At 45.2% G+C, this 16,130-nt stretch overlaps 1 protein-coding gene across 2 annotated transcripts in view; it reads left to right on the top strand.

Moving 5' to 3' along the window:
• Nucleotides 1-8,230: 8,230 nt before the first annotated feature.
• The window catches only part of NOC4L (nucleolar complex associated 4 homolog), a 33,445-nt gene continuing 25,545 nt past the window's right edge, over nt 8,231-16,130 (top strand). For both annotated transcript variants that reach the window (XM_068271595.1, XM_068271594.1), the window contains exon 1: nt 8,231-8,401. In XM_068271595.1, the coding sequence (XP_068127696.1) occupies nt 8,255-8,401 (147 nt within the window). In that variant the 5' untranslated portion in view covers nt 8,231-8,254. The remainder of the gene's footprint in view (nt 8,402-16,130) is intronic.

Genomic DNA, 16,130 nt, shown 5'->3' with positions numbered 1-16,130 from the left:
GAGGCCACCCTGCTTATGACCGGTTCCACAAAATTTGCCCCCTCATAGACCACCTGTCATCAAAATTTGCAGATGCTTATACCCCTGATCAGTCATTTTGAGAAATTTCGTTTCCAGACTACTCACAGTTTTGGGCCCGTAAAATGCCAGGGCAGTATAGGAACCCCACAAGTGACCCCATTTTAGAAAGAAGACACCCCAAGGTATTCTGTTAGGTGTATGATGAGTTCATAGAAGATTTTATTTTTTGTCACAAGTTAGCGGAAATTGATATGTATTGTTTTTTTTTTCACAAAGTGTCATTTTCCGCTAACTTGTGACAAAAAAAAAATCTTCTATGAACTCACCATACTCCTAACAGAATACCTTGGGGTGTCTTCTTTCTAAAATGGGGTCACTTGTGGGGTTCCTATACTGCCCTGGCATTTAAGGGGCCCTAAACCGTGAGCAGTAGTCTAGAATCCAAAGGCCTCAAAATGACCTGTGAATAGGACGTTAGGCCCCTTAGCGCACCTAGGTTGCAAAAAAGTGTCACACATGTGGTATCGCCGTACTCAGAAGAAGTAGTATATTGTGTTTTGGGGTGTATTTTTACACATACCCATGCTGGGTGGGAGAAATCTCTCTGTAAAAGGACAATTGTGTGTAAAAAAAAATCAAACAATTGTCATTTACAGAGATATTTCTCCCACCCAGCATGGGTATGTGTAAAAATACACCCCAAAACACATTATACTACTTCTCCTGAGTACGGCGGTACCACATGTGTGGCACTTTTTTGCACCCTAAGTGCGCTAAGAGGCCCAAAGTCCAATGAGTACCTTTAGGATTTCACAGGTCATTTTGCGACATTTAGGTTTCAAGACTACTCCTCACGGTTTAGGGCCCCTAAAATGCCAGGGCAGTATAGGAACCCCACAAATGACCCCATTTTAGAAAGAAGACACCCCAAGGTATTCCGTTAGGAGTATGGTGAGTTCATAGAAGATTTTATTTTTTGTCATAAGTTAGCGGAAAATGACACTTTGTGAAAAAAAACAATTAAAATCAATTTCCGCTAACTTGTGACAAAAAAAAAAAAATCTTCTATGAACTCACCATCCTCCTAACGGAATACCTTGGGGTGTCTTCTTTCTAAAATGGGGTAATTTGTGGGGTTCCTATACTGTCCTGGCATTTTAGGGGCCCTAAACCGCGAGGAGTAGTCTTGAAACGAAATTTCTCAAAATGACCTGTGAAATCCTAAAGGTACTCATTGAACTTTGGGCCCCTTAGCGCAGTTAGGGTGCAAAAAAGTGCCACACATGTGGTATCGCCGTACTCAGGAGAAGTAGTATAATGTGTTTTGGGGTGTATTTTTCCACATACCCATGCTGAGTGGCAGAAATATCTCTATAAATAGACAATTGTGTGTAAAAAAAATAAAACAATTGTCATTTATGGAGATATTTCTCCCACCCAGCATGGGTATGTGTAAAAATACACCCCAAAACACATTATACTACTTCTCCTGAGTACGGCAATACCACATGTGTGGCACTTTTTTGCAGCCTAACTGCGCTAAGGGGCCAAAAGTCCAATGAGCATCTTTAGGCTTTACAGGGGTGCTTACAATTAGGCACCCCCCAAAATGCCAGGACAGTGAACACACCCCACAAATGACCCCATTTTGGAAAGTAGACACTTCAAGGTATTCAGAGAGGAGCATAGTGAGTCCGTGGCAGATTTCATTTTTTTTTGTTGCAAGTTAGAAGAAATGGAAACTTTTTTTTTTCTTTTTTTTGTCAGAAAGTGTCATTTTCCGCTAACTTGTGACAAAAAATAAAATCTTCTATGAACTCACCATGCCTCTCACTGAATACTTTGGGATGTCTTCTTTCCAAAATGGGGTCATTTGGGGGGTATTTGTACTATCCTGGAATTTTAGCCCCTCATGAAACCTGACAGGTGCGCAGAAAAGTCAGAGATGCTTGAAAATGGGAAAATTCACTTTTTGCACCATAGTTTGTAAACGCTATAACTTTTACCCAAACCAATAAATATACACTGAATGGGTTTTTTTTTATCAAAAACATGTTTGTCCACATTTTTCGCGCTGCATGTATACAGAAATTTTACTTTATTTGAAAAATGTCAGCACAGAAAGTTAAAAAAATCATTTTTTTGCCAAAATTCATGTCTTTTTTGATGAATATAATAAAAAGTAAAACTCGCAGGAGCAATCAAATAGCATCAAAAGAAAGCTGTATTAGTGACAAGAAAAGGAGGTAAAATTCATTTAGGTGGTAGGTTGTATGACCGAGCATTAAACCGTGAAAGCTGCAGTGGTCTGAATGGAGAAAAAGGCTCTGGTCCTTAAGGGGCGAAAAGACTGTGGTCCTGAAGTGGTTAAAGCATTTGCTTACCTCTAGTTTGCAAATTGATAGAGGGTGCCAGTCTGGTGACAGGTCAGCAGAGTGTGACTGACATCCTGTGTTGTGTAGGTGTTGAGGCACAGCAGGGGATACATTGACTGGATGGAGTGCTCAATTATAGGAAATGTCTAATGCTGGGAATACACAATTAGTTTTTTTTGGCAAATTTTCTGTCCAATCAAATTTTCAATCGTTTTTTTGATCAATTTCCATTCACTTCTATGAGAAAATCAAGCAGAAAAATGATCAAAATCAGATCGGACCTGTCTGAAATTAACTATCGAGCCATCTATCTGCCAAAAAAAAAAAAAAAAAAAAAAAAACTTGTGGTGGACTCCCAGCATTAGCAGTTGTCTGCCTGTTGGTAAAGAGATGAGAATCCTGTGAATGGTCTAGGTGTGGAAGGATTTTGTTGGTTGTGTCAAACCTGAAAAGAGCATCAGCGAGATAAAAGTGCTTCTTTGTCCTGATGAGTAGTTGAAGCTCATCTATTTTTTTGCATATCGACCTAGCAGAGAGTATAATTTCAGGTAGTGGTGAGCACAGTCCTTTGCGCCAAAAGTGCACCTGGATCCTGGAGGACTTTGCTATTCTTCTAAGCCTCACTGCCTGATTCAACACTGTAGCTCCCCTGATTCCTATTCCCAGATGGTTAAGAGTAGAAGAAATATCCGGGAGAAAATCAGGTACTGCTAAGTTCCGAATGTTGTTCACTGGTGAAAGTTATCCGACTTGGGTTGCACAAAGCATTATTAAAAGACAAAAAAACAAACAAAAAAAGGCAGCAACTTGCTGAGGTTGCCACTCCAGGCGCCATTTTGTCGTGATTCCTTTACACTCTAAGGGCTAGTGCACACCAAAATCGCAATAGTAATCGCTAGCGATTGGGATTTTGTGAAGCGATTTTCAGAGCGATTTTTGAATGAATGAGAATTTTTATTCATTCAAGCTAAAACGCTCCAAAAAATGCTACATGCAGCGCTTTTGTGATTCTGAAAAAAAATGCTTCTGTGGGACCACTCTCATAAGGTTTCAGTAGCCAAGCGCTGGTGATCAGAAATGCTCTTGGCATGCACCAGCCCTCAACGTACACCGGATGATTAAACATTTACACATGGGTATCTGTGACCAAGCAGGCAAATTCCCTAATTTTCATTAGCCTGTTAATTATTTGATTTTGGCCTTCACCCCTGGTGGTGGTTTTGTTTTTCAAACATTATAGAATAGAAACATACGCATCTCATTTTTTTCCAGACATCCAACATATAAGCTAAGAACTCAGCAATTTACTTATTTTTCTAAATGCTTTTTGTTGTTTGACCTCTCCCTTACAATTGTTTGGACTTTTTTGTGCATAATTGTTACAATATGAAAGAAACTTAGTAATATGAAACAATAACAAGAATTGGAAAACAGAAATCCATGACAATGTTGATTTACATGATTTTGACAGTTCTCAAAAGTTATTTTAAAATAATGTACCGTATTTTCGCCATATAAGACAAAATAGGGAGAAAATAGGGAGAAAAAGTCCCTGCGTCTTATACGGCAAAGGCAGGGAATCCCCGACTTAAGAACGTCCGCCGATACAGAACCGCTGACCCGCCGCCGTCGGGGATTCCCTGCCTTTCTGTGCCTGCCTTCCCCGTGCCTGCCTTATAAGAGACGAGACGTGACATGAGGTGGTAAGTGCTGCTGAGCAGCATTGGAATAAGCATCATATAAGGACTATGCATGATTAAGAAAGCTCAAGGGAGCCCTAACCATGCTGTAAGAGTACAGCCCATTGTAGAGGAAGGTGTAGTCCATGGACATTAGCATTTCCTTGGAAGATTAAAACAATATATGGAACTGTGATGCGAAAATTAAACTGCCTAGATCTCAAACAGAATTCCATTGATAAATGTGATGTTGCAAAGAAAACTAGATAGATCTTGAACTGCTATTCAAACTGAGCATTGTTTGTGCTGACCAGGCCTTAATTTTGCATGTGCATGTGTTGGTGTGAATGGGGAGCGCTCCAATCCAACATAGGCATTGTTTTTAGGGGGGTAGGGGTTGTTTATTGCGGGGTTTGTATACTGAATCAATAAATTATGAAGCATTGTGAGAAATTGGTTCCCTTGTTTGGTTGTTAAGGATATTGGCACCCTTTGCTCCCCCTTAAAGGGGTAAATGCACATTAAATAACCTGTTCTCCAGTATTTATTATGGATCAGCAAAGGGAGCCTTTCCCGCTGGGTGGCCTACAGTAGACTAGTGCCGGTATTCCTACATAGGAGCAGATTAAGAAAAAATATAGTCTACCCGAGACTTTTAGATGCCTTCAGGTGCACGGTTTTATAAGCAAAATCTTTCAGGCAGGCCCCATCACCTCTATTCCTGTGATTAAGAATGAATTTAAAAAGTATCCGTCCAGAAGGGGATTAGTATCTATTATGCATTCTGTCTTGTGGTATCTACAACTCCCCTGCTCTACTCAGGCTGTTCTCAAATGGTATGGTGGACAGATTGCCTGTTGCCCCTGGTCAAGAGGAATGGGACTGTAATGATCTGCGCTGCTGTCTGCACTGGCAGACAGCTGTTTGACCATGTTTTAGGTCTGAGTGCTGCAGGTCTCTGGAAAAGAGAACTGTCTTCACTCTGCAAGTTGCAGAGCTGCTGTTCTGGGGAGGAATTTGCATACACTTGTCATGCAAATTGCTTAGCTGCTTCCTTTGATGGCTTGCAGTATAAATACCATTTCTTCCCAGAATTCCCTGCTGGTCATAGTGGTTTGTTCCTGCATACTTACTTGGAGTGTCAGCCTTTGCAAATCGTTTGCTAAGATTATCTTAGAGTAATTCCTTGGGCGTGCACTAGGCATTCCTTCTAGCGTAGTCAGATTGTATTATCTGTTTTGCTTTGTACTGTCTATCTGTTGCGATTGTCTTGTCACTAGCTGCAGTCGACAGGAAATCGTACTGTCTGTTGGGATCGCATTCGCCCTAGCGGTAGTGGCGGTGGTTCCTTCCGTCTGGGAGTGTGGGCCAGAGCTGCGGTTGCTGCTGGCTACTCCTTCTGTCTGTCTTGTCTGGAGCGAATGCTTGCTGTAGGCTTGGTGAGGCAACCGTTTAGCAAGCGTTCACGTTCTCTTTTCGTTTTTCATCGGTTAGTTAGGGTTGGCGTGCTTTGTCTCTGTTGCGCTTTTCGTGCGGAGACCGTGCCATTAGCGTGCTTTGTTGCTGTTGCGCTTTTCGCGTGGCGACCGCGCTTAGCGAGTGCGTTTGTTATTTTCCTTGGCGTTCTGATCATTGTTATTTGCTGTGTCTTTCTTGCTACATTTGTGCTCTGTCTTACTTGGTCTTGTGTCACTATTGGCAATTGCCACTCTTGCGATTGCATTCCCACTGCGTTTCCGCTGTTGTGTGTTCGCTGTCGCCGGGTGGCGACTAGATTGGTGGACACACATACATTCTGTCTCTGTGCTCAGTTTCTCTCTACAGGTGCATTGCACCAAAGCTGGGTTCTGTAGTTTTTATACGCTTGTGGAGGACTTCCGCAGTGTCAGCGCACATCTTGTGCGCTGACCACAGAGATAAATTTCACAATCGTTACAGGGACTCAACATTCTGTGGCTTGACTATGAGGAAAGCTCCTGATGGCTCCTGGTGGAGGTAGAAGCACAGCTGGACAGCATTCTGCATGTTTTTCTGCAGTTTTTGAAAGGGGTTCCAGAGTGCACAGTGGCCTCCACCTGGTAAAGCTGCCGCCCTCCAGTGCCAGGCTCCAGCTGAGGTCCAGCTCCTGGCTCAATGTAGTCAGATTGGATAAGCAGCTGAGGTTAAATCAGCTGTTCCTTGTATAGTAAACTTTTTGGCGCTAGTCTACTTTGGGGGACCCAGCAAGAAACCTCATAGGGAACAGTTCTCCAATCATAGTACCCCCTTACAGCACAAAGCGTGGTGATTGGCCAAATAGTGTGGGCATAATTTACTACAACCTTTTGGAAACCTAGCAGTTTGAGAGGGTCCCGTCCACCTAACCACTCTAGCTGAATTTCCCTATGAGGTTTCCTGCTGAGTGCCCTACAGTAGACTAGCACCAACTTTTCTGCTGGTAAAATCAGAGTAGCCACTTTGTTGATGTACTAATACTTAAAGGAAACCAGAGACGTAATAAAATAAAAGTTTTATACATACCTGGGGCTTCCTCCAGCCCCATGCGCATGGATTGCTCCCACACCTCTGTCCTCAGCCTTCTCTGTTGCCAGTACCGGGTCCCGTAACTTCTGCCAGTTGCAGCCAGTGTGCGCAAGAGAAGTGCGCTCTTTCGGAGAGACACGTAGAGAGCGCACTTCTCTTGTGCAGACTGGCCGAAGTAACGGGACCCAATAATTTTTTTATAAAAGCACTCAGATAATCACTTAGCCAAGTGCTTTTTAGAGCGCTTAGAGATTTTCCTATACCTTCTATTGAATTGCAAACGCTCAGGAAATGGTGCAGGACCCGCGTTTGTGATTGGAAAGAAAGCTCATCGCTCGTGTGAGAATACTCACATTGAGAAACATTGCTCAAGCGCTTTAAAAATCACCATCGCTTTTAAAAATCAAAAAGCGCTCATAGTGTGAACAAGCCTTAAAAGGACTTTTTTTTTATAATAACCGTGAAGGACAAGTTTGTAAATCAGGTGTTAGTTCGAACAGCAGATTACCCCTGATCTGCCAGAGATTGATGTCCTCTCAATTGCTGTGCATTGCATCCAAATGAAAGCATTTGTGTCAACCGCTGACTGCACTTGGTGCAGTTACTATGTAGCGGATGGACACTGCATGCACTATTGTGCTGGCAGTGGTCACCAGCTCAGATGTAAAATAGGTATGTTGCTGTTCAAGTATCCTCACCTCACAAATTCTATACTCCTTCAAACATCTGGCAATTCCATGGAAGCTGCAGGTGGTGGTTGATCGCACCACTGTCAACTATCCTAGGGGCTGATATATTAAAGCTAATGCACACAAACAGCGGGGATTAATATTTGCACATGCACGCTACACACGGTCCTGTCAGCAACCTTATCTTACGTACGATTCGTCTATCTGCCGAGCGTGCTTGTAGCGCAACTGCTACTACGTTAACACATAGTAGTGGCCATGCTAATGAAGTGTCGCACTACAAGCACATTGCGTGGCAGATAGAAGGGTCGCATGTACATTACGCTGACAGGACCGCGTAGCGTGCGTGCGCTAATATTAACCCCCATGTGAGCCAGTCCATACTCAGCGGCATGCTTGCCTCACATGTGTGACTAGAGTAGAGATGGTCAATGAGTTGAATATTTTAATGCAGATTTTATGGAATTTTAAGCAAATGTATGGAGCTTGAAATAGGCTGCATCTTGTTCCACTTTCAAGCTGCAAAATATTTTCATAAAACTCATAATTTTTGCATAATTTTATGCAGATTAAAAATGGACCTATCAAATGTTGTCTATTATCAAGCTGCAAAAATGCATATTATTTAGCAAATCTGCATCAACTCAGATTTATTTGCATGCTATTTGCTAGGAATCTATTGCTATTTCTTTAACCTGACCTAAGCAGGCAGACAGGTCCCTCACCAACAGGTCTACAGTTCACAGTATTGCTCAGGGCACCCTTGCTGGGGACACGCAGCTCTCTGCCTGCAATATTTTGTACAAGTCACAGCCTCAATACCAGAGTATGGCATTCATTTGACTTGCTTTCGGGCTACTGCGATTTATGCGCCCTCTGGAGGATCTTGCGGGGAAATACAGCAAATACTTGCGCATGCGCTGCTGTTCTCACCAACTTCCATACACACACGTGAGCAGCTGGGAACATGGCAGCCCGCATAGCAAAACGTGCAAAGCGGCTCCAGCCGGCGAGCGGAGAGGCGGCGCGGAAGGAGTTGGAATCGAAGCTCGCGGAGGTGCTGCAGAGCAGGGCGAACGCTAATTCTGTGTTCGATATCCTGGAATATCTCGAGGTAAGTGTGGCGGGGTGCTGATGATCGCGCTGACTGCCTGCATAAGAATGGTGGTCACTGGGTGTGAATAGCAGGAGCTAAGTTGTGGCACCAGAATCAAGTATTCACGGGGAAGTGAGCCAATTTATGTAATCAAGAGGCAGACAGCTGTGCGACCGTGGAGCTGGGGATTCTGGGTGTACAGTGCTCTCAAAGGGAAGTGAGGGCTATGGAGGCTGCCATATTTATTTTAAAGGGAACATGAAGTTAAATAAAGTGGCCATACAGGGTACTTACCTCTGGAGGGGGAAGTATCTGGATCTTAAAGAGGTTTCCCTAGTCTTCTCATTTTCCCCAGACCTCCCCCCCCCCCCCCCCCCCCCCCCCTACAGTATTCCTTTAAAGGAAGTCTGAAGTGAAAATAAAAAAGAAACATACTCGCCTAAGGCGACAGAAAGCTCTGGGTCCTACAGAGCCTTCCTAGTCTCCTCACGGTCCCCACGTTCTCCTGTGGGCGCCCCTGTTAAAGTGAATGGGAACCGCATTTTTTTAAAAAATGAAGCAAGTACATAAACTCTAAAAAAAAGAAAGGACTCCTAAGGGATGAGGGTGGGATGCAGGAAGAAGTGAAGGCAAGACTAAATAAATTAAAAATAGACAAGGCACCTGGCCCGGATGGCATGCATCCTCGGGTCCTAAGGGAATTAAGTTCAGTTATAGATAAACCCCTTTATCTTATCTTTTGTGACTCTTGCAACTGGCAGAGTCCCAGTGGATTGGCGTACAGCCCACGTTTTCCCATTATTTAAGAAGGGCAAAAAAAATCAGATCCCGGAAATTATAGACCTGTTTAATGTTATAAACTGTTATAAATCACCTTTTCCTCCGGCACCAGCAAACTCATCAGCGAGAGTTGCACACATGACTCATCACAGCAAGCAGGAGATAGACTTTCTCAGGCTTCTTCAAAGTTTGATGGAGTTTATTAAATACACAGCTATACAGATACAGTTCCTCATATATTAGCAAAGCAAAGTTCCCTGTTGCGTTACAGCGGCGTGATTACCGTATATACTTGGATACAAGTCGACCCCGTGTATAAGTCGACCCCCAAATTTGATCCCCAAAAGCTGGTATTTTTCAAAGTCTCAAGTATAAGTCGGCCTAGGAAAGGTGATGGCTGCAGGTGGGGACTAGGAGGGGTTACTGGTTTTGCACTTGCGGTCCAGGAGAAGTAATGTCTGCACTTAGGGACCAGGAGAAGTTAATGGCCGTAGTGCATAAAACTCTGCGGCCATTAACTCCTCCTGGTCCCCAGGTGCTGCTTCAGCTTTTCACATATGCAGAGCGGATATATGCACATATTTAGGCATCGGGTACTATGGGCAGTTTTCCCTACAAACTCCCCCTCCCAGCAGCTGCAGTGCCTTCCACTCTCTCCCCCGGGTGGCCCCCTCGCCTCCCCCCACCCCCGTGTTCTGTGAAAACAATGTAGCAGAGCTGTCATACGTGACCTATTCCTTTTTAACTGCAAACCTCCCCTCCCAGCCGCTATGGTGCCTCCCGATGTCACATGGTACTGGAAGCGGGAGAGACGCTATAGTATGCTCGCCGGCATGAACGAGGAGGAGACCAAAGGACACAGCGAGCAGCGGTGGATTAGGTAACGTATGTCAGCTCTGCTACGCTGTTGTCACTGAACACGGGGGAGAGAGGCGGCCACCAGGGGAGAGAGCGGAAGGCACCATAGCGGCTGGGAGGGGAGGTTTGTAGGTAAAACTGGCAACAGTTATGATTAGGAGGAGACAGGCGGGAGGGAGAGCTAGTGAGGGGGCAGTGCAGTGTAGCCTAATGAGGAGAAAGTGGCACCCCGACCCTGGCTATAAGTTTGGAAATTTAGGGCTGACGCGACTATAAGTCGACCCCCCCCCCCCACTTTTCCATTGTGAGTCAGTCCTAAATTTCTCGACTTGTAGTTGAGTATATACGGTACCTTCCTAGTGACTGTAATCAGGTCCTCCTTATGTAGATACTACGTTACATCTAGACTAACTATGTATAGCATACATTATATCAGATTACATAAAGAAGGAAATTATTAGGTGTTCCAGTCAGCAGATAGAAGAGCATTAAAGTAGAAATCAGAGTGAGCTCCGTCAGCCCACCCGGCTCTTTAATACTGACTAGGAAAGAGTTAAATGTGACCTCATCTTAGCCATCCCCCAGACCCGGCTATTGGCTTCGACCCCTCGTGGTGTCCTAATACACACCTACTCGATTAATATTTAATGAACACTTTTCACTTACTTACAAGAATGTGGTATTTTGTACATACGGCCTATGTTGATTTTTCTCGTAGTCCATTTGTCTGGGGCAGTGTAGGCCTGTGGCCTTCCTTCAGGAACATGTTCTCAGTATCTGTTTGTTATTCATCTGCTTCAGGCAGACAATGAGATGCTTCTGCCTGCATCACAAGAAACTCTATTTATTTTAAAGGTATACTCTGTTGTCAAGCCTTTTACCTAAACTCAGTCCGAATAACTGAGGACTACTTAACCCCCTTGGCGGTATGAAAAATCCCGCCAGGGGGCAGCGCAGCAATGGGTTTTTTTTGTTTTTTTTTTAAATCATGTAGCGAGCCCAGGGCTCGCTACATGATAGCCGCTGCTGAGCGGCATCCCCCCGCCCGCTTCGATCGCCTTCGGCGATCTCCGATCAGGAAATCCCGTTCATAGAACGGGATTTCCTGGAGGGCTTCCCCCGTCGCCATGGCGACGGGGCGGGATGACGTCACCGACGTCACTGACGTCGGGACGTCATTGGGAGTCCCGGGCCACCCCTCGGCGCTGCCTGGCACTGATTGGCCAGGCAGCGCTGGGGGGGGGGGGGCGCGCGCCGCAGCAGATAGCGGCGATTGGGCGGGGGCCGGCGGTGATCAGAGTGCTGGCGCAGCTAGCAAAGTGCTAGCTGCGTCCAGCAAAAAAAAAATTATGAAAATCGGCCCAGCAGGGCCTGAGCGGCACCCTCCGGCGGCTTACCCCGTGTCCAGCACGGGGTTACCGCTAAGGAGGTTAATTCATAACAATCCCCCCTAAAATGGCTTGATCCGCAGATCCCAGCTTCTGAACCCAACAGTACCTGGTTTCTTTTCTTTATGTTTCACTTTTCGATGTTCGTGCTCACACAACTTCTCTGCTCTAGGCGGTTATCCCTGGGAGAGAGGGCAAGACCTCTTGGTCTTCCTGTAACCAGGCTCTCTGGGGAGGCCCTACTTCTAAGTCCCTCTATACCACACTCTCAGCATTTGCGTCACTTGCGTATCACTCACAACCTTGCATGATCACAGAGAAGTGAAACTCGTTTGTTTGTTACACAACGGAGCAGTGCTAGGTGCCTTCTAAAAGAGCGCCTTTATACAATCAGCTCCATCACCGGTACTACTAAACTATACCCATCACCCTGTATATCCCTTAATTTGGAAATATTGGTTCATGAGATTGTTTGAGGCACCAATCTCTTGACCAGGTTAATTTGTTTTGCGTAATTTAACACACAACCTCACCTGGATAATGATGCCCAAAGTTGTCATCCCCATCCAGACCACCAGTGGGTGTAGGAAGAACTTTTGAGCTGCAGAGGCCCAGTCCGAGTGTCCCTGGAACATCGCCGCAAACCTTTTCCACCAGGCCAGACTGGAACTCACCTGCTTATTTTTGTGTTCTACCTCGTTAAGATCACCTGGATCATGGTGAAATCTTACCTCTAACTTAGTGTTTTGTTTGTCTAACCGTTGTAACAAAGTATGGTCGTCTTGGGTCAAAACCTGTTCCCATTTGTCCCATGTCGTGCTATCTTTCAGGATGGGAACTTCCCGTGAAACTTTGAACTTTAGAGTTTTCTTAACAATTTGGGAAATAACGTCATCAAACTTGTATGACTCGATCCATATGGGATCTCCGCTCACACAATATGTTCCCCTTGAAAGATTCACCTTATCGGAACAATTATGAAAATGTACCTTGAATGTGTCCTTAGACATTATGTTAAAAAAACAAACCTTTCCTTCAGCAACCGGAACTATCGGTTTGGCTTCAGGGCGGATCTTTTGAATGGTAGCCTCGCATTCTGTGTTATTGAGTCAGCAGGCTTCTTCACTAAATTTGACTTGCCCCGGCAAACACAGGTACCGCCTGTGAGAATTGCCCGCATGAGGACAACTCTACTTGTTTCACCTCCCCATCTAGCACCAAAAAAGGTTGACCTCTCAGGTCATGGTGTAAGACATGTGTTGAGGTGGGAACTGAGGAAGTGGCGGTGCCTAAAGAAATGTTGCACCCTTTCCATTTGTTCACCCAAACCTCTCGAAGCTTTCATGCAAAAGATCCTTCTCCAGAAAAATTGATATACCTCCCCTTGTCCAATCTCAGTTGTACTGGATCTTTTAGCATGTCCCTGACAAAATATGCCCCCAACTGTCCTGATTGGACCTCTTCCCCCCCCCTTATGTCCCGAGGAACAATATGTACCTGAGGTTGGGAAGACCGTACTCTATGCAATCTTTCAATTAAGAGTACCTCTTCACTTACCCAACTAGCATGAGGATAAGTGGCTGCATATGGACTGTGTAATATTGTCCCCTGTTGTGACCCGTGTAGTGAGAATGGGGTTCCCCGTGTTGGCTTTCCCTCCCCCGGGATCGCTCTCCCCACCCTCTTTGTCACCTGGAAATGTGGCTTGATCTCGATTTTTTACTTCTTGTTTCGAGAACCACAAACCCTCGGCTTTCCAGCCTTTACATTTGTATAGTTGTTTCAGAGACACCCTCTGTTGGTAACCCCAGAGTGTGATGTTGTCCCCTGCGTCTCTCCCGTAGGAGAATTGACGCCTCCTGCTCGTTCCTCTCCAACCTGGAACCATCTAACTCTGGATAACCAAGACAAGGTGCCCCTGAATCACACACTCCACCTTTTGCATGTACCCATTGTACTGCACTGTACCTTTTAACAAAACTTTTGATCGGTGCATCGATTCTGGGAGTGTGACATTCAAGAGCAGATTTACACTGCCGTTAAATTCAAACTTCCAGCACCCCTGACCCTTCAGACCTTTCACCCACATTGTGCCATGAAATTTGTTTGCACCTGGCACTTGTGCTCTTTTCCTCCATCCCTGCTTGGGCCATCTGTGCCAATCAGAGGGAGGTGTGAAAGGATCAGTACCTTGGTCTCCAAACATTAACATGCTTGGGCCTTGTGTTCTCATTAACCCCTTATTGTTCATGAGAATGTCCTCTCTTCATTCTCCTAGGACGAAATGGCAGCCTAGGATCACCATCAGCACGGTACTCTTCATTATAAAAGCACCTCCTTGGGAAAGAAAAACATTAGCACTTTGCATTATGCTTTGCTCAGTCAGTTTTTTTAGTCTCTTTCCGATCTCAGGAATCTCACTGTTCTCCAAACTCCGATTGGCATCTGGAACCTTTCGCTTATCCGACTGACATCTCCATCTTTGCTGCCAGCACTGCAGCTGTCTCGATTCCATATTTGCCAAACTCCTGAAATCGAAATACAAACAAATCAATTCTTATTAATGATTTGGGTTTCGCCCTGCGGCTTGTACTCTACACTTTAAATTGATCAATATATATACCGTAATTGTTCTAGTTGCTTTATGGTTCTCATGAACTCTGTTTACACTTTTTGGTAGATTGGAGTTAAACTTCTCTCCCCTACCTAAGTACTCTCCTGTTTAAAATATGCTCCCGCGGACTTCACCGTTGGAAGCTCTCCCCTCATTGCAAGCTCTCTCCACATCCCCCCCCCCTTCTATACATACGCGGCTGTCGCATGCACAGATTACGGATGCCACACACCTGTTGCTGCTTTGCAGGTGAGCCTGCAATGCTCTTGCTCATTTTCGCATTTACTTACCTAGAACTTCATTGTGATACCAGCTCTGCTAGAAGTCCTGTGTGTTGTACCCTCTGCCCACTGTTTGCCGTGCTACTACCCCCAGACTACAAAAAAAGGCCGCCTCCCTGTAGGAAGGAACACTTTGCACTTAAACTACACAGGATGCAGGGCTTAGCATTTCAGCGTCATATGCCTGTATGCAGATCCCTGAATGCCCACTTGGTAGGTAGTCATATGGCAAACACTGTACTGATACACTGTCACTCTAAATGGCAATTCCTTCATCTTTATAATTGCCCCATGAAATGCTGCCAGTTCTTGTTCTTTGTGCTACACTTGGTAGGAGCTGGAAAAAAATATATCTGACCAATCAGTGGATGAGAAAAACGCACAAACAACCCCAGCCCAGCATTGACCTCTTCGTCAAGCTCTGGCCCTGTCCACGACAAAAACCGGAAAAAACGTTACCGCTCTGCAGCCGCGGCGACGGATACCTGGATTGGTCAACTCCCTTTTTTTCCAACTCTGGCACCCCCTGATGCACTGTCCCCTTTTTTACTCTATTGGGAACTCATGCTGCACCACCCGTTAAAGTGCATCACTTAAAGGAATAATCCCATAAGCAACCCAGTACAGATACTTCCCTGATCTGTGCTGCGCTTGCAAATCACTCCCTGGGAAATATCTGACTTCTACGTGTCTCCATGCCCCTAGCTGGGAAACACTTCCTATCCGTGACCATGCTAGTCTCACAGCAAATGCTTGGTGCACGTATTCTGGCATTCCTTTCCCTGGACCCAGGCTCTGGGGAAATACTCTGGGATCCGAGATACTCAGTAGAGTGTCTCATTATCTCTACCATCCCTTCCTCTCAGCTGCTCTGCCCGTTGCCATGAGCACAGCCTGATGTGACGTGGATCCCCCAGCCCCTCCTCATCCCCCCTGCCATGACGGGTGGGGGCGGGCGGGCCCTCCCCCTCCCCAATGCCACCATTTTGAGTCCTGGACTGCCCGCTAAGATGGCTGCTATGCAATCTCCCATAACAACCTCTTAATCCTATACACATTAGGAGAAAAACAAAATCAAACAGAACGAACATTTTATGCCTAGTTACATACAGCATAATTACACATTGCAGAAAATCAGCATTCCGCTACATACACTCTTGGATGCCTGCAAAACCTTAGAAAACCCCCGTTCCAGCTGTAATCCTAAATGCTATATACCTTAGTATCACCCAGTGACGTGGAAATCTCTCTACACAACCTTCAGCTTTTCTCAGACATAACTCAGAAGTACCAGAGCATGCTGTGTCCTCGTCTCACACAAAACCATCGCTGTATGACTCCAAACCACCTTAACTGTTAAAATCCCAGTTACAACTTATTCTGAGACGAACATCCATCAGCCTCAGCTCCAGGATCCGTGAAAACAACACAAACTGATGCAGAAATTAAAAAAAAAACCTAACATTTAGCACTAACTGGAACCAGAGAAGCTTGCTTTCCTCTACGCTTTTCTCTACCCAATCTCCCTCCGACTGCTGCACTCCCCGCTGCCCACCTGCCGACTTATCTCTGCTGCGGGGGACACCACTCACATCTGGCATACTTCCCAGACACTGTGAAGTGAGAGAGAGAGAGAGAGAAAAAAAAAAACCCCAGCAACTAACAGTTAACATCTGTCCAGCGAAAAGAATCATGCCCGTGAACAGACAAATATAAATATATATATATATCTCTATATCTACTATGTAAGCCATAACATGCAACACAGGAACATTAAAGCACATAAACTCTGAAGACAGCACTATGTACGCTTTACACCGGAGCTG

The sequence above is a fragment of the Hyperolius riggenbachi genome, chromosome 1 (genome assembly GCF_040937935.1).
Source record: "Hyperolius riggenbachi isolate aHypRig1 chromosome 1, aHypRig1.pri, whole genome shotgun sequence".
Classification (NCBI taxonomy): domain Eukaryota; kingdom Metazoa; phylum Chordata; class Amphibia; order Anura; family Hyperoliidae; genus Hyperolius; species Hyperolius riggenbachi.
This window is presented reverse-complemented; position numbering and strand designations above follow the sequence as displayed.